Source organism: Oncorhynchus clarkii, chromosome 15, assembly GCF_045791955.1.
Source record: "Oncorhynchus clarkii lewisi isolate Uvic-CL-2024 chromosome 15, UVic_Ocla_1.0, whole genome shotgun sequence".
Classification (NCBI taxonomy): Eukaryota; Metazoa; Chordata; class Actinopteri; order Salmoniformes; family Salmonidae; genus Oncorhynchus; species Oncorhynchus clarkii.
Genome location: NC_092161.1, coordinates 22,048,598 through 22,066,475, shown reverse-complemented (window position 1 = coordinate 22,066,475; position 17,878 = coordinate 22,048,598). Strand labels below are relative to the sequence as shown.

The window sequence follows — 17,878 nt, the reverse complement described above, 5'->3', positions numbered from 1 at the left end:
TTTCTTGCCTGCCGTCTTCCCTCTCTCTCCCTCAGATTCGGAGGTCTGTGTGGTAGGAAGGAAGGACGGAAGCCCTCAGGTCAGGAGAAGCTCTGTGGTTGTCCAGATCTACGCTGCTACAACATGTTGTCTTGTAGCGTACATGCAGTAGCCCTTCAGCAATGACAGTGGGAGACAAAGAGCAGTGATAGCGCGCAGGCCTCCTTTGACGCGTGTGTGTTTGTGTATGTATGTGTATGTGTTTGTGCCCCGGTGGGAGTGTATCCTTATGCATGTGATGCAAACAAATGTGTGTGTGGATATCAATTTGAATGCGGGTGTGTATGTGTGTGAGGATGGACGCAGGCCAGGTTTCTCCCGAGGGAGGCATGGGAGTAGCAGCTCCAGTCATTCATCCTGCTGGCTGGGGGAGAGGTGTCACTGAGCAGATCGGGGGGCTACGAGCCACAAGGCGCTTCACTAACATCTCTCCCTCATCCCTCTCTGTGTGTCCCTGGAGGTGATCTCCAACTGTCTTTGACTAAACTTCAGCCATCCTCAGCTGACAATTTTTATGAAAGGGAGTGAAAGGGAGATATTACCAGGGTAACGGAGGGTTCGAGGGCCTATCACACTGTGTCACCAAAAAAAGCACAGCAACAAACTGATGGCAAATCCACACTTTTCAACTGGGAAGAATGCATTTGGGTTCCCACATAGTCCCAGGGTGTTTTTATGAGTCACTCGGCATGAGGCTTTGGAATTATCCACATTAACTATACTGTCAAGTATAACATTACATAGTATACAGCATCAACTGTGCACCATGAAATTGATGGTGGCTTTTCTGACAACATCACGAAAATCATGCATGGGCATCAATGGGGCCTGAAGCCGTGCTTTGTTATGATTCTGAGCGGTCAGATAGCTAGCAACAATGACAAGAAACTGCCATGTGGAGAATCGTAGGTGGCTCGTTTCAGCTCGTTTGATCTTGTTTTTGATACCATGTCTTGTTTTGAGGTGTTTTGACTGAATTCATGTCAATGCTAATATGCCCAAAATTTGCCAGCTACAACTTAAACAATGTATTTGAGAGACAACAAGTGCTAATTGAGACAAAATAGGGTTTACATGTTGTTAACAATCTAAGCCAACCCTGTCTGTTTTGCTGCATAATTGCGCACGTTTCTGTTTTGTTCAACAACCAAGGGTGTTCAACTTTTTCTTGCCCAGGGCCCCCCCACCCAGGCAAACCAGTGACCCAGGGACCCCCATCATGCATTAGCAAAAAATCAGGTGAATGATAATGGCAATGAGAAGTAATCAACATTTTAATATGAATAGATTTGGTAGATTGTTTTTTCATTATTTTGACATGCTCACATTATAATTGGAAGAGGAAGTGTAAACTTTAACATAGCCTATTAGCTAGAAAGGTAATTCCAAACACATTTTCGCTAAGTGCAGTTGTTTAACTGGTTAGCCATGTGTTGGCCAAGCCAAGAAAACTTACCATCAGCCATTAGCATTTGCCGTACTGACAGCCTATTCGCTGTTGCTTTTTCAAAGCCTATGCCAGACACTCCAGTGAGTGTAATTTGCTCAATATTAAGAGTTGAGAAATAAAGTTGACATCATTAGAAATAATATATTCTTCTCTTTTCTACTGTAGGTTATGCAATCCAACATCTGTTTATTCTATCGAGGCTAGCGATATTTAAAAGAAAATCCACATATATTTTTGCGAACCCCCTGCAGGATAGGGCTGTGGAGCCCTGGTTGAGTACCCCTGTGCAAAACAACCAAACCTAGTCTTCTCCACATATTACCAAATCCATTCAAGACTAGGCGCCTAGTACACCTGCCTTGCTAAAGATCCATATAATTGCCTTTGCAGTGCCGTAACCCCCTGTGAAATGACATTATGGCAAATAACACACCCCATTAACACGGGAGGCACAGGAATCATTCACTTGTGTGTGTAGAGCCGGGCCATCACATGCTCACAGAAAAAGCACCCACCACGGATCTTAAGCTTGAATGAATGGTCGCAGAGCACAGCATGACAGCTGTGAAAGTCACAAGGGAAGTCCACAAGGGCCGTAAGGAAGGCAAAGTCTTCGTGCCTGCAAGGACGACTGGGGAGGGTGGTGAGCGGCGGTGGATGGGGGGTGGGGATGGGGTGGGGGGGGCTGGAGGAGCACATTGGGCCCATTATGATACTATCATTACCATAGCGTTGTACCCCTGTATAACCTCCGCCATCATCCATCCAGCCCATCAACAGCATCTTTGATAGCGCACCAGTCTGCTGCTGCCCTTTGGGCTTCTGGGGCCTCTGGCGCACAGTTCAAAGCGGGCGGTTAGTGTCGACGAGTCGGTGTGGTGAAAAGCCAGCGTGTAACGAGCATTAACGTAAGTGTGGGGGAAACATGAGATAAGACGTGGGCTTTGTTGACGCTCGACCCCCCCCCCCCCCCCACCCCCTCCCTCCTCGGACAAGGAACAAAACTCTGGCTTTGTCCTGTCTCATGCGCGCCGTCCCCGGGTTGCAAATGTCAATTTCATGCAGGCCTCGACCATGTATGTTTTTCAAAGGAGCCAGCGATCAGCTGTGTGTCATGTGCAGTTAAATATAGCTTGACTGAGGAGCTCTCTCAGTAACCTACCCCCCAACATCCCTAGCAGTGACTCCTTCAGCAGTGTCTGAGCTGGGCAATGAGTGGTTGACTGCAGGCCATTTGAGCAAGGATGGTGGATGGCTGTAACATTTTTCCAAGATGGACACATCTGCAGGACATCGTACCTCTTGGTGTCCCCCGGTCCTGTTCTGTATGTCCCCTGGGGTGGTTGCCGGGAGTGACAACATTAACTAATCCCTGATTGAGACTCAGGGACAGTACCCTTCCATGCTAAGAGTTCAAGACAGTCCTAAGTGAGGAATGCACCATACTGGAGGCTATTCCACAGAGGAGCATAATCAATTTCACAGCACATGCTCACTTAAATAGACTCACTCTGTGTAATTTGGCAAATTTGTCAGTTGCAACCTTTGAACAATCATTTGTCTTTCCTTTATCCATGGCTGTTTGACACAGAACATTTTGCATGTTGACTACACGCTAGCTAACACACTGAGGGGCGGCTGTACGAACCCAGATTATACTTGTTTCTGGTCTAAGCATGTTCAGCAGAATGTATGTAATGTAACGGCCCCTCACACTAACCACTAACACTAAGTAGTACACCCAGGAACTGGCCTTTAGGAGCAGCCTGGGAACTACAGTATATTACTGGACCAACAAAACATCACAGTTTTCCAATAATCCACAAAATATCACATTGACACATTTTTTATAAGAGAGGATGCCCAAAATATGGTCTAACCTTTCATATTAGTGACTTGAATCGCTGTACTTTACCTAACCCTTTCATATCAGTGACTTGCATAGCTGTACTTTAACTAATACTCAGAGCAGGCTCACTGAGGGGTAAGACTGAGACCCCAGCTGCCACTCTCTCCATGACCCCCCCCCCCCCCCATCATCACCCCCCTCCTGGTCCTGGGCCAGTCCTGCTGTGGAAGGTCATGTGGTGTGAGGAGAGAGAGAGAGAGAGAGAGAGAGAGAGAGAGAGAGAGAGAGAGAGAGAGAGAGAGAGAGAGAGAGAGAAATGAGCAGTGAGTGGAGAGGTCGGGTGAGCGAGGGGGCGTCCCCTATGCCAGACTGCAGCTTCATGCCCCCAGTCCAGAATCAAACCAGTGAGCGGTGAAGCCCACACACACTCTCTGATATACACACACACACACTCTCTCATACATATACACAGACACAGGAAACAACCAGGCATGAGTAAAAGGTGCACTTCTGGTTCATAATCATGTCCTGTCAAGGTTAATCCATTAGCGCCATTACGGCTGGCTCCCTTTGTGCCCAGGCTATGCATTATCACCATGCTCAGTGAGGTGGACATTGGGAACTGTCTATTGGTTTGGCTTAAATGATACAGTCAACCCAGAGTTAAAATACGCCAAAGTACTGTCATTGTATCAAGTGTTTTTCGGGAAAAAGTGGAAATGCAAACTTTAATATAAAATGAAAGATAAACACATACTATTCCTGTAAACCCCTCCTTCATGAATATGTATTTATACCACTGCACCAAAGGTAAGCAGGTCAGTTAGGTAACACATAATTACAGTTAATCATATCAAACTTTGCTTGAGTTGTTCTTCTAAATATGAATCAGGAGTGTTTTTTTGCATTAGGGAAATGTGACAAGATAAAGAGGGAAACAGTGCTGGAAGAGGGGGATAATTTCACTCCAGGTTTAAATAAATTAGTCACCCCGAATTAAAACCTGCATTGTAATAAGGCAGAAATTATAAATGCACAGCCAGTTGATGCATATGCAGATGAGCCGAGGAGAAATGGTAATGAAGGTGTTGTTTTTGTTCCAAGGGTGGTCATTATAGGGTATTGCTGATGGCATTGACCCCCTCATGCCCTCTCTCCACCCAGGAATGCATCTGAGGCTCACTACCATCGCCATTCTCTCCGCTTATTTCCCTCGCTTCCCTGGGCAGTGCCATTTCAAAAGTACAGCCCTTGTCAAGGGGGCTTCAGACGCAATTACTTTTGGTATCACTTCTCGCAGAGAAGTGAGCCCCCTCCCCCCCGAAGACATCCTATCAAAAACCATTAAGGCAGGAGGGCATTCTAAAGTTAAGTGGCATAGACCTGTGGGGTAGAGAGGCAAGGGTGCATTGAGTAGGAGAAAAAATGTATACCTAATTTGCGACACATTCTTCAGAATAGAATATGAAGGCACAGAATGGCCTCTCTATGCCACAAGGCCAGAGTGCAGCCGATAAAATGTCCTGGAGGATTCAATTCCCCGGAAAAATGTATAGAGAACCACTTCCATATTGGTAATATATAAACAAGAAATCTCTAATAATGTGTATGTTATTGCACCTCTAACCCAGTGACTCCTTAAAGCAGGGGTCTATATAAAAAAGATCAAGGCTTTTGCAGCTTTAGAAATAGCGCAGGACAAATCCACACTTGAGAACTGAGAGGCCCATTATTTGAACTTATCCAGACAGGGAAGTTTGCTGTCTTCCTTGCTTCTTGCACGGTATGCACTCCTCCCATCCCCCTCGAACTCACCACGTCCCTCTCACCCCTTGCCCCCAAGCCAAATCCACAACCCCCTGAATGAGCGCATGAAAACACACACACACCCAGGAAATCAGAACGCGGCAGCCAGGAAGTGTGTGTGCAGCTGAGGCAGGTTGGGGGAGAGAGAGGGCGAGCGAGGCAGGCTAATTCTGGAGCAGTCTGCCATCCGTGCCTGAGTTTAGGTGTGATCCCATTGCCCCGGGATGCACACATGTACTTCAGCACCTAGGCTGAATCAGCCGCCCCTCTCTGACTGATGAAGTGAGTGAGTGCGTCTCGTAAACTCCTCGCCACACACCTGGGCTCCTTCTGTGCTCCACGGCATGGCTGTACTTGCACCAGAGAAAAGAAAGACAAAAAAATATATAACTTGTGACAAGATTAGTGTTTCCCCCCCCATTCAGTGTTTACCTCCCTGAAGCTTGCTTATAATACTGAAGCTGCATTAAGACTCCACGCTTCTAATATAGAAGCTCAACATAAACACTACAGACAGAGAGAAATACACCCAACCTTGGAATGTATCCCCTGCTCACCTCAGTCTCACACGATCCTCTGCACCTTTAGAGAGGAGAGGAGAGTGCAGCAAAATAACTTTCCAAACTTGCCCTCAAGCCCTGAAAGTCTGAACTAATGACTGAACTTAAAAGTGTGCAAAGAAAACGACCCCCACCTGCCTGATCATTGCTTCTGCACTTGTGTAATTGCAATTGACATTCAGATGCCATCTTTATGGGCACATGGTAGAACTGTCACTATCTGTAAGGGGAGGATAAGGCAATGCCTGTCACAAGCGCTTACGACACGTTAACACGCCCCCACGCAGTGTTGATTGTTTCATTTAATCAATCAGGGGCAAACCTACCGTCGGATGTGCCGCTCTCTCGATCTCATTAACAAGACAAACTATTTTTTGTTGCCGACATGGCAGACTCGGACTAACACCGTGGGGTGTTACGTGATGGGAATACCCCACCACATTTGCCTCTCATTAGGAAGATGGTACTAAGGCCCCAGTTATTGAAACTACCTGAATCTGTGGGAACACACTTCCTTTTTTACAAGTTCAGATTGGCACCATTTACTTCATGACAGGACTTATTGGCAAAACTGCTTTCATGCCACATGATCTTGCTTGTGGAACCTGTGGTTCTCCTCACTGAACTTTAAACGGTAAGACCCAGTAGAGCTGTCATTCATCAGATAGTTGTCCGTAGGGCGACTTCACCTCACCTGGCCCTGGACTCTGCCCCCATGCCCTTCCCACAGAGAAACCCCTTGTGGCCATGAAGAGGAGTGAGCAACAGGTGGCGTCTGGTCAGGTTCACACACTTCAGAGATGACTCCTGGTGAGAGTTGAAGTCATCAGTGAACCCTGCTGATCCACCGAGCCAATTGACCCCTGACCTATCGCTGACCCCTCAGGGGGTGGAGGAAATAAAGGCTACCTCGTCTGCCATGTGGGGGAAGATCTCAATGTGAGCTCATTGTGGCAGTCCACCCCTGTAGAGGAGGCCACCTCTGTCTTCAGATGACCGGGGAGAGGTTGATACTAATTGGGCTGTCTTGAGCTACCTGCTGTGGCTTCATCTATGGATTTGTCTTGGCTTTGGTTTGATCATCAGCTGCAAAGCTGGAAGACCTAATGACACTGCCATTTTGACATTACGGCAATAGTCACAGCAGCACACAAAACATCTGAAAAACGAATTTCAAGTTCGTTGTTACACATCCTCGAGTTCGTTGCGAATCCATGAGTTATAAGTCTTCAAAGAAATCTTTGTATAACTTCCAAGTTTGTCTACGCAGTATAGATGCATAAAACAAAAGCCCTCTTTTAAGTTCAGTCTCCTCAATCTAGTGGACACCTCGAAGATAAAGCGTGACATGCTGTGTTAAGCTTCTCTTCAGCAGCAGCAGCAATGATATCTAAATGGAACTGAAATAAACAACAGCACAGTGGTTCTATTATGGTCCAGTAGTGCAATGTTCTTTCTTATCTAGTCACAAGGCCTGCTCAAATGACTGCAGGATGTTTGCTTTCACAAGTTTACACTTTCTGGAACACACAGCACTTTGTTTGCTGTTGTTTAATCGATGGACCCACCAAATTTGAAAAACAAATTCTTTGAATTCTACATAAGCGATTGATAAAAAACTAAACAAGATGAGACTCATGAGATGATTATCTTTGTTTCCCTTTGATTTTTATTGGCACAGGACAACCTTCTGTAGACTTAAATAACACAAAAACATAGCATTAAAGCAGCAGCCGTCATAAGGAAGAACATCAGAAAACTAGGAGGGCCAAGAAGGGTGTATATGACAAAACACAGGCTGGATGAAAGTGTAACAATGTAAACCAGTTAACAGTTTGACACACCAGATAAAGTTTTCACAATTAAGACAAAGATTACCCAACTATTTTGTTGTGCAAACACAGCGATTTCAATATATATATATTAGCTGTGATTCCTACCACTGACAGAGCTAATGGTTAAATCCAGTCTGCTGTGTGAGTGGTGCGAGTGTGTATTATCGCTCGGATGTTTTCGTAAAATGATTTCCCACCCCCTGGGCCCCTCTCCCCATGGGTAAGAGGGTGAAATGACACACAATGCGTGGCTGTCACCCAGGGCTCTGGCATTGGACAGAGGCACGCTGTGGCCTCTATGGCAGCTGGTAGTCTGCCCTCTGCCCTTCAGCATCAACACACAGATTGATTCGAGTGACTCTGATCTGAACTAGAGGCTGCTGCCCACGCTGCTGGTGGAACAGCAGCTTGAGAAACTAAGACTGAAGAATAAATTCATGAGGACAGAAAGTTGATAATGGACCTGGGATCTGTGGTGGATGATGATTACATAGTTGAACACAGTTGGGCAGACTGGAACTATTTTGTTTAAGTAACATGTTGAGACATTGAAATTGCAAAAGAGGGACTTTTTTAAAAGCGACATTGCAAACTATTAACTCACTTGTACTTTTTAATAATAATGTTTCACGATCATGGCTTAGGTTAAATGGATAGTTCACCCAAATTACAAAATGACATTGGTTTCCTTAACCTGTAAGCAGTCTATGGACAAGGTATTACAGCAATCCATGCTTTGTTTTTCGTTTCCCTGGCACTGTTTCCACATGCTAACATTTCAGCATTTGGGCACAAATCTCAATCAAGTCAAGGGACTGATATTAGCCCATTTAGCGCATCATGTCTAAATCATCCAAAGTATCTCAAATTGTTTGTGCAGTTCAACAAAATCATAGATGATTTGAACAAAAAATGCTAATATCAGTTCTATGACTTGAATGGGATTTGTGCCACAAACGCTAAAACATTAGCACGTGTTAACAGTGCATGGGGAACTAAACTATTGATTGCTAATACCTTGTCCATAGACTGCTTACAGGATAAGGAAACCAATGTAATTTTGTAATTTGGGTGAACTATCCCTTTAAGTGAAAAGACAAGAATTGCTGACAGGTATCAGCAAACCCTACTGCCATTCACCAGCCAGAATGTTTTCAGGGAGCCAGTTTCAGATAGCATCACTAGAATATCCCTACACCTTGACACTGACAGCATCTGCAGTCATAAAAAAAAACAGACAGACTCCCAACAACAACAACAACAAAAAGACACAGAACGTCTCGAAGGCAAGGGAGGGGCCCATACTGTTGGGTAGGTGGGGAGGATGAGATGTCAGCACCCCCCTGTTTAGCTCTCAAGTCCGCCCTGGGCCATCCTGGCAGCCAGCAGTGCACCCTGACGGGACAGGAAACCTCAGTGGTGGCCGCTGGTGTAGACTCTGTTCCTCAGGACCACCACGGGGGGCAGGTGGTGCCGGACGCCGGGGTAGTGCTGTACGTGATCGAACCACCTCGTCATGTTCATGTACTTCTCCTTCTCCTGGACGGCCAGGTCCACCTGAGACAGAGAGGTGGGACATTCATTTTTACCACTGATGATCCATACTATACAAATCTGACATGGTTTAAAAGTTGAGAATGACACTACCGTCACATTAGAAATGTCTAGCAATGTTAGGAATCTCCATTTATATTTAGCAAATGCATCTTTCTGGCTATAATTAGCTAGTACCCAAACTAATGAAGCAACTCTGCTTGTAACTTAATTCACATTTCTTTCCCCACAAAACAAGTGGAATTGCTAGATGAAGATAATAACACCAAAATAATGTGAACATATTAGACAATCCTGTTTCAGGTTCGTTGTGAGGCTGCCAAAGCCTGGTCTAAGATAGCTATACTGCACCTGAAACAGAGTCTAAAATCATTCCAGTTGTGTTCGGTAGCTATGATAGTCCTCCCCCTGAACTGGGCTGCTGACTGACCTCAGGACAGAGGCTAACCGCTGTGATAAAAAACTAAACTGACTCCCTTGTGGCTGGTGGCAACGATCCATCTCCGCCACAACCGCTGACATTTCTCAACATATGATCCCCTGTTTCTCTCTGTCAGCCTCCAGGGGCCAACAAACTTCTTCCTTGGCCTGGGCTAAAGACATCAATTTGCGCCTCATCTTTTCTGCTTGTGTCAAGTTTCCTCTCTCATGCCCTTTAACCATATGACTCTTTTAATTGTGAGCTCCGTTTGACAAACCGCTTTTTAAATTAAACTCTGATTGAAGTCGGCTCTGTTTGGTTATTGGACGCTAGACTTACGATGACGTGATGAATTCCGTAGTACATGAGTGTGTCGGCTAGGGTGAACTGATTTCCTGCCAGGTAAACCTTGTCTTCTAGATAACTGTTGAGGTCCTGCATGAGGGAAAGAATTTACATAAATTACTTTTGGTGGATCATTAAGTTAATTAGAATTGCATGATATTTTACAGATTTTTGCAGGTCATTTGGAAAGTATTTAGACCCCTTCCCCTTTCCCACATTTTTTCCCTCATCAATCTACACACATAATGACAAAGTGAAAACAGGTTTTTAGACATTTTTACAAATGTATAAAATGTATATATATAAAAAAATAAAAAACTTATTCACAAAAGTATTTGAACTTGAGCTTAGGTGCATCCTGTTTCCATTGATCATCCTTGAGATGTTACTACAACTTTATTGGAGTCCACCTGTGGTAAATTAAATTGATTGGACATGATTTGGAAAGGCACACACCTGTCAACATAAGGTCCCACAGTTGACAGTACATGTCAGAGCAAAAACCAAGCCATGAGGTCGAAGGAATTGTCCGTAGAGCTCAGAGACAGAATTGTGTCGAGGCATAGATCTGGGGAAGGGTACAAAAACATTTCTGCAGCATTGAAGGTCCCCAAGAACACAGTGGCCTCCATCATTCTTAATATACAAGCAGTTTTGAAACACCAAGACTCTTCCTAGAGCTGCCTGCCCGGCCAAACTGAGCGATCGGGGGAGATGGGCCTTGGTCAGGGAGGTGACCAAGAACCTGATGGTCACTCTGACAGAGCTCCAGAGTTCCTCTGTGGAGATGGGAGAACCTTCCAGAAGGACAACCATCTCCGTAGCACTCCACCAATCAGGCATTTATGGTAGTGTGGCCTGACTGAAGCCACTCCTCAGTAAAAGACACATGAAAGCCTGCTTGGAGTTTGCCAAAACGCACCTAAAGGACTCTCAGACCATGAGAAACAAGATTCTTTGATCTGATGAAAACAAGATTGAACTCTTTGGCCTGAATGCCAGGCGTCACTGGAAGAAACCTGGCAACATCCCTACAGTGAAGCATTGTGGTGGCAGCGTCATGCTGTGAGGATGTTTTTTCAGCGGCAGGGACTAGTCAGGATCGAGGGAAAGATTAACAGAGCAAAGTACAGAGAGATCCTTGATGAAAACCTGCTCCAAAGAGCTCATGACCTCTGACTGGGGTGAAGGTTCACATTCCAACAGGACAATAACCCTAAGCACACAGCCAAGACAACGCAGGAGTGGCTTCGGGATAAGTCTCTGAGTGTCCTTGAGTGGCCCAGCCAGAGTCTGGACTTGAACCCGATCAAACTCTCCCCATTCAACCTGGCAGAGCTTGAGAGGATCTGCAGCAAAGAATGGGTGAAACTCCCCAAATATAGATGTGCCAAGCTTCTAGTGTCATACCCAAGAAGACTCGAGGCTGTAAGGTTCTTCAACAAAGTACTGAGTAAAGGGTCTGAATACTTATGTAAATTTGATTTCACTTTTATTAATTTTTTACAAAAATCTCTAAAAAACAGTTGTTGCTTTGTCATTATTGTGTATGTGTGTAGATTGATGAGGGGAAAAAACTATTTAATTTTAGAATAAGGCTGTAACATAACAAAATGTGGAAAAAGTCAAGGGGTCTGAATACTTTCCAGATGCACTGCGGAGACATAAGCCTACAAACAATTGTCTTGAGGGTCACAGAATCACTCCAATGTGATTCTTGACTTTATCTAAGCATTTTTTGTTTATATCATGACAACCAGATTAGACATTTGAATCAGAGAAAATAAAAAGTTGACCAAGGAAGTTCATCAACTATAGACCAAATATCCAAATAAAGTCTTTAACAGTCAAAAGAGTTGAAAAACAAGATGGTGGCTGGTGGAGCCAACAAAGGCCTGAAATCTATTTAACCTATTTATCTGGGAGTGCGTGATGCGCACGTATGAGTGGAGAGCGCTGTATCTGTAAGTGAATAATGCACGACCTGAGTGGGAATATGTATTTACCTGCCGTGGCATGGCATCCCCACAACTCTGGCCACTCCGGCTAGCGCAGATGCCTTACACGTGGCCCACTTCTCTCCCGACTGACTTGGGCGCCTGCAAATCTAATGAACCTTCCACAAACTGGATGGACAAAGCACACGGGGTGTGTGTGTGTGTGCATGCAGGAGGGGGGGGGGCATGGTTGTGCAGGTCCCAAGGGACAGAACCATCTTTAGCACTTGTACTGCACATACAGCGTCTTGAGGGCTAATGGAGTTATTGTGCAGCTGAAGTGTGCTGCCAAGCAAGGCATGAAGGCAGCAGACTCCTCTGCCACAATCAGACCCCTACCTTCCCTACAGCTATGGAAGCCCAGCCGGACAGGATACGGCTCCCCCTCCACCCCCACATGGAGTTCAGAACCTGGGTTCTGCGCCTCCACCCCCCCACAACCACAGTCTGTCCAAGCCTTCTTGGACCCTGTACTCACTGGGGCTACTAGACCTCACTAGAACACAAAGGTTGTGGGTTATAGCACCATGACTATTCTACCATAGTGAAGGAAGGGCACTTTCTGGTCCCAGTGAAGAATAAGTTATTGCACAAGGTAGAACATTAGCTCCCGAAGAAAAACGTGTTATTTTCCAAAACGTGAGGTTTTCTATATCAACGGTATGACTAAGGCCAGCCCATGAGATTGATTACAAAGTGTAACTACTAAAATCAAATCAAACATTTTGGCTGTTTTTCTGCATAATCAACAAAAACTGTTCACATGGTAGAATTTACAAGTGCAAAAAAACAAAAAAAATGATGCTATTGTGGCCCACATTGACCCCTTTCATTTCTGGGATTATTGGTATGTTGTTAAGAGTTCTGGTGAACCAGCAGGACAGCTGTAGCAGCCAGTGGGGGCACAGAGCCGGGCTCAGGGCTAACGTCTGTAAGTGGCACCATTACATTTTTTAAAAGGCCTGTCCACATACACATCCTGGATCAGTAGAACTTTTCAGTAATGCCATGGCGGCATGTCACCCTGACAGTCAATGCCGAGAGGCACCTGTCCAGCCAACCAGTGGCTTCATATCACTTTCACGCTGTCGACAGCCACAGCGCCCCCCCCATTAAAGACTTACACTGTAAAGTGTGTGCCCATCCTGGGCTCTCGTCTACTGCTTTGCCCATCTCGGCCATGTCACTGAAGGGCCATATATCAGACTAGATTCATGTCCCCACGCCTTAATGAGCCACACACACTGTCTGGCCATGGCATTGGGTTGGCGAGTTTGGCTCAGGGGCTTCTCCCAGGCCCTGCTATTCTAGACCCTCTCCGTACACAGCTCCCATATGACAGCAATGGTAGAAAAACAGTGGGTCCACATTTACGTTGGACAATAAAACTGACTACGATAAACAGTACCAATGAAAAGTTTGGACACACCTACTCATTCAATGGTTTTTCTTTATTTGTACTATTTTCTACATTGTAGAATAATAATGAAGTCATCAAAACTTTGAAATAACACATATGGAATCATGTAGTAACCCAAAAAGGATAGCGATGGAGTGTTGCATCAGATTACTTGGCCTCCACAATCACCTGACCTCAACCCAATTAAGATGGTTTGGGATGAGTTAGTCTGCAGAATGAAGGAAAAACAGCCAGCAAGTGCTCAGCATATGTGGGAACTCCTTCAAGACTGTTGAAAAAGCATTCCAGGTGAAGCTGATTGAGAGAATTCGAAGAGTGTGCAAAGCTGTCATCAAGGCAAAGTGTGGCTACTTTGCAGAATCTAAAATCGAAAATATATTTTGATTTGTTTAACACTTATTTGGTTACTACGTGATTCCATGTGTTATTTAGTAGTGTTGATGTCTTCACAATTATTCTACAATATAGAAAATAGCAAAAAATAAAACAAAAACCATTGAATGAGTAGGTGTGTCCAAACCTTTGACTGGTACTGTATTTTTTATTTAATGACTTTCTAATTTTGGATGATTTGAAGTTATAAAACGTTGGAGAATAATCTTTACTATTGTTTCTGGGTCTCTACCTTTAGTATGGTCTTGATATCTTCTTTGTGGCATCCGTCCACTTTGGTGACTCTGTACTCCAGCCACTGCTGCACTACAGCCTTGTGTTCTGCTGACCCACCCAGCAACTCGGGCCGCTTGGCCTCCTGGACCAGGTGAGTGGCGATGGTCACCAAGCCGACCAGAGCTGGTCCATTAATACTCTGGAGGACTGGGACCTGGATGGGAGAGAATGTCAATGTGTACATTTAGTATTAGCCTGATAAGAGTTATGGACACAATGCCAGTGTCTGTATTGTAGTGACTTGTCAACAAGACACAGTATTTCAGTGCTTACACATGCAGTCACGTTGACTACACCCTGTGACTTGTATGTGTTTCTAACATTGTAATGAAGGCTGTTGAGTCAGTATAGCACTCCACCTTAATGAGTTAGAGCCAGAAATCGTTGCCAACTTAAGATTGCTATCACATGGCACAAACAGGCAGCAGATTCATTCAATGTTAGCTAAGCTAGCTGGCTAATAACACAGCTTAGCTCAAACATGATTATACATTTACTCTACAACTTATGGGGTAAAGTTATAGCTACGTTGTTCCTAAGTGACCTGCATTCGCTAAAATAGAACTAGCTAAAAAGCTACTGTCATTATCTTGTTAGCTAGTGGCATGCTAACATTAGCAAGCTACCTTCGTAGCTAGCATGTGCTCACGACTCTTTTTAACCTACTGTTTATGTGGTAAGCTCTATTTTATTTAGCACATATCGATAACTGTAACCGAAACCATTAGATGGCAAATTCACCTTCCTACCCCCCTGAGTACTGTATTTGTTAGGCTTTTTCAATCCTAAAGCCTTTTCCAGCGAGGATAGCTCTTTCAACGACATCTTTGCAAACGATGGGACAAGGGGGATGGCACAGGACTGGTTGAAATGACTCACTCCTGCCCACTAGATTTAAATCGACAGCAAATTCAGCCAATGGTGACATGAAAAGTGGATATTATTTCGTTTCATTACTTTGCATCAGATCAAAGTACTTTATAGTATAGGAATACTATCTCCATGAATGTTTCGTTACATAATAATGTATTTATTATGTAGTTAAAACGTGCTTACACATGAATTATCAAATTAAGAATGTTTATTTGTTTAATTTATATGTATAAATTAAACAATTAAACATTGTCATATATATCTTAAATTCTACCTTTCTTGATTAATCCAAAAATATTTCAGCAGAGTAAAAATTGCACACACAGAAAAACAACTGAGGCACATAAAAGGTTTTCAATTGGTGGATGGATAGCTCATGTTTACAAATCTTGGTATTTGGTTAATATAAGGCATAGTGTTAACTGAGAGGTTTTAATCAATTCAACTCTGGGTTTGTATGTGAATGTACGCCTACATAAAATAATAGTCTCATTTGAATTCAGTCTGATCAATGAACCTTTTCACACCAACCCTAGCAGTACATTTTAGTAATTTAGCAGACGCTTTTATCCAGAGCGACTTACAGTAGTGAATGCATACATTTGTCTCCCGCGGGAATTGAACCCACAACCCTGGCGTTGCAAGTGCCTTGCTCTACTAACTGAGTCACTTCCTATGATGTCATACACACATCTGGCCCTCATAGAGTTAATAAGCAGAGTTTGACTGACGTGACATTTCATTGTGTACGAGTCATAAGGAGACTGGCTTAGATATGTTATTTTCCAGCATGTCTTGGCTCCAGTTTATAAGCGGGTGAAGATGTGTGATGTAATACAATCAATGTATCAATATTCTTATGGGAATACACATGTAAATAGTATAGGGGTGCCCTAATTTCTTATGGGAGTGCTCGGCACTGTAGGTCACTCCAGTAATTCAAACCCTTCCTACAGCTCAATCCATCAAACAATGGGAAGCATACAGGGGCCTACAATTCATAGTAACATGCTTGTTTCCTCACTGCGTTGTATGACATTTTTGGAAATTTAAATCAAAATGACAGTGAAGGTCTAGAGTTTCCCCAAGTCCGGCAGCAAGTTTGCCTCCGTGTCTCCTGGTATGTCTGTCTCGCAGTGTCTCCTTGCTCTGCTGTTGTATGTCATGTCTGTTTCGATTTGTACAGTCTCCTTATGACTCGTCCATAATGAAATGTCAGATGTCAGTCAAACTCTGCTTATTAACTCTATGAGGGCCAGGTGTGTGTATGACATCATAGGAAGTGACTGCTGCGATGAGGTGTTGCGTGCTACTACCTCCCGTCAGTCATCATCCTGGTTGTCACATATATTTGAATATCCAGGTTGATGTGACGTGGAGGGCAGTTACTCTAAACAGGATTTTTAAAAAGCTACTGCCTGTGGTAAAAACTCTACCATGGTCCGGCTTGGCACGTTACACGCATTACCATAACATGAAGTAGAACCCCTGCAACTCTTCGCCAGGTTGTTGCTGTAAATTAGAATGTGTTCTCAGTCAATTTATGAGGTTATAGTAAAATAAGGAATGAATAAATACAGTATTCCAAAAGCCCAATATGCAGTGAGCACATGAGATGGAAGGCAGGTAGCCCAGCGGTTACAGCGTTGGGTCAGTAACTGAAAGGTTGCTAGTTTGAATCCCCGGGCTGACTTGGTGAAAAACATGTTGCGCTGCTCTTAAGCAAGGCATTTAACCCTCATTGCACCTTGGTCGCTGTCAATAATAGCTGTGACTCCAGTGTCTCAGGGGAAGTGGGATATGTTAAAAAAAAAATCCATTTCACCCCACACACTTGTACAGGTTATACAGTTGTACGCAAGTGAAAAAGGGACAAATATCAGCACCCCCTATTTGTCTTGAACCTAATACCTCATCTAGCCAAGTTGTAGCAATATGATTATAAGAACTCTTTATGATTCTAGTACGAATAGGGCCTTGGATGGAACATTCTTGTTGATGTTTATTACCTTACACACATCCATGCACACAACCTGACCTCATCACTACATGTGCACTTTATCTGCAATTGCAAACGTTATTTTTAGAACTGATTTGGAGAAAAAAGCTGTCCCAGAATGCAAATTAATTATAAGAATGAGTACACAGACTATCACAAATGATTAGATGCCACAGAACAAGGTAAGGATAATTACTGTTTTTCCCCTTTTCCTTTTTTTCTGTGTTTGTTTGTGTGTTTCGGCACGTCATACACGTTTAGCCTAGTAGGGATTTCATAAAGGCATGCCTGCAGCGTTAAAGTATGCCTCCTCTACCAAATGCCTTGGAGCTGCCACATCCTGTATGTACACAGATGTGCTGAGGACAACAATCTCCAGTTGCGGAGGACGATCTATAGCCCATGGGAGTATTTCTCATGCCGATTGTGATACATAATCCAGGGTCACATTAGTAAGAGAATATATCGCGGGGTCACCCATACTGCCGTGGGGCTTCCAGGGGCATCCGCATACCCCAATTGTGATATCTCTTCCCCGTTACACTGATTTGTCTGGCTTGGATATAGGGCCTATGCAGAGCTGTCTCCCCTGCTACCATTCATAACCTGTAAGGTTATCGTCTGGATATTTAAATCTAGAGCTGCACGAGATGGAGGAGGATCGGTCGTGAGAAGAGACATGCATACTGTCAGCACAGCATAATCCAGCACGGATTGTTGAAATTGTGTTACCTTGGATTGCCAAGCTGGAACGAACATGGGCACAGACATAGGGCAGCTGTGTGACAATTAGAGAAAAGCCTGTGATGGAAAGAGACAGAGACTGAAATCCAACCCCAGCATCCAGTTTTTATTTTTCCTATCTGTCTCACATTTACCCAAACACCAGAGAGAATACGGAAAGCTTTCACAAATGATTGTGGTTGAACAAACCTGGGATGTAACCTTTTTGTGTATCAGTGTAAGCTTGTTGTAATATAACATAAAGATTTTGAGGTTCTATTTCCTGGACTTTGTAGGTTCATTCCTCCGTAAATGGCCATAAGCTCAGACTGTGACAA

General features: G+C 44.1%; 1 protein-coding gene across 2 annotated transcripts; it reads right to left on the bottom strand.

The window, feature by feature from the left end:
* Positions 1-7,355: 7,355 nt before the first annotated feature.
* LOC139367044 (eukaryotic translation elongation factor 1 epsilon 1) lies at positions 7,356-14,810 on the bottom strand. 2 transcript variants are annotated; one of them, XM_071105000.1, is made up of 4 exons: positions 14,687-14,810; positions 13,902-14,099; positions 9,854-9,949; positions 7,356-9,096 (listed from the first exon to the last, which is right to left on the bottom strand). In XM_071105000.1, the coding sequence occupies exons 1-4, from the start codon at positions 14,768-14,770 to the stop codon at positions 8,953-8,955; spliced, it is 522 nt and encodes a 173-aa protein (XP_070961101.1). In that variant the 5' UTR covers positions 14,771-14,810; the 3' UTR covers positions 7,356-8,952. The 2 variants fall into 2 exon arrangements, with proteins under 2 accessions (XP_070961101.1, XP_070961102.1); XM_071105001.1 differs by lacking the exon at positions 9,854-9,949 and having other exon boundaries at positions 14,687-14,807.
* Between the last annotated feature and the right edge of the window lie 3,068 nt (positions 14,811-17,878).

Coding starts and splice junctions, on each gene's coding strand:
- LOC139367044 (XM_071105000.1), bottom strand. CDS start 14,770: ATGTCGTTGAAAGAGCTATCCTCGCTGGAAAAGGCTTTAGGATTGAAA. Junction 14,100..14,686: donor GTACTCAGGGGGGTAGGAAG/GTGAATTTGCCA, acceptor TCTCCCATCCAG/GTCCCAGTCCTCCAGAGTAT. Junction 9,097..9,853: donor ACGGAATTCATCACGTCATC/GTAAGTCTAGCG, acceptor TCTCTGTCTCAG/GTGGACCTGGCCGTCCAGGA.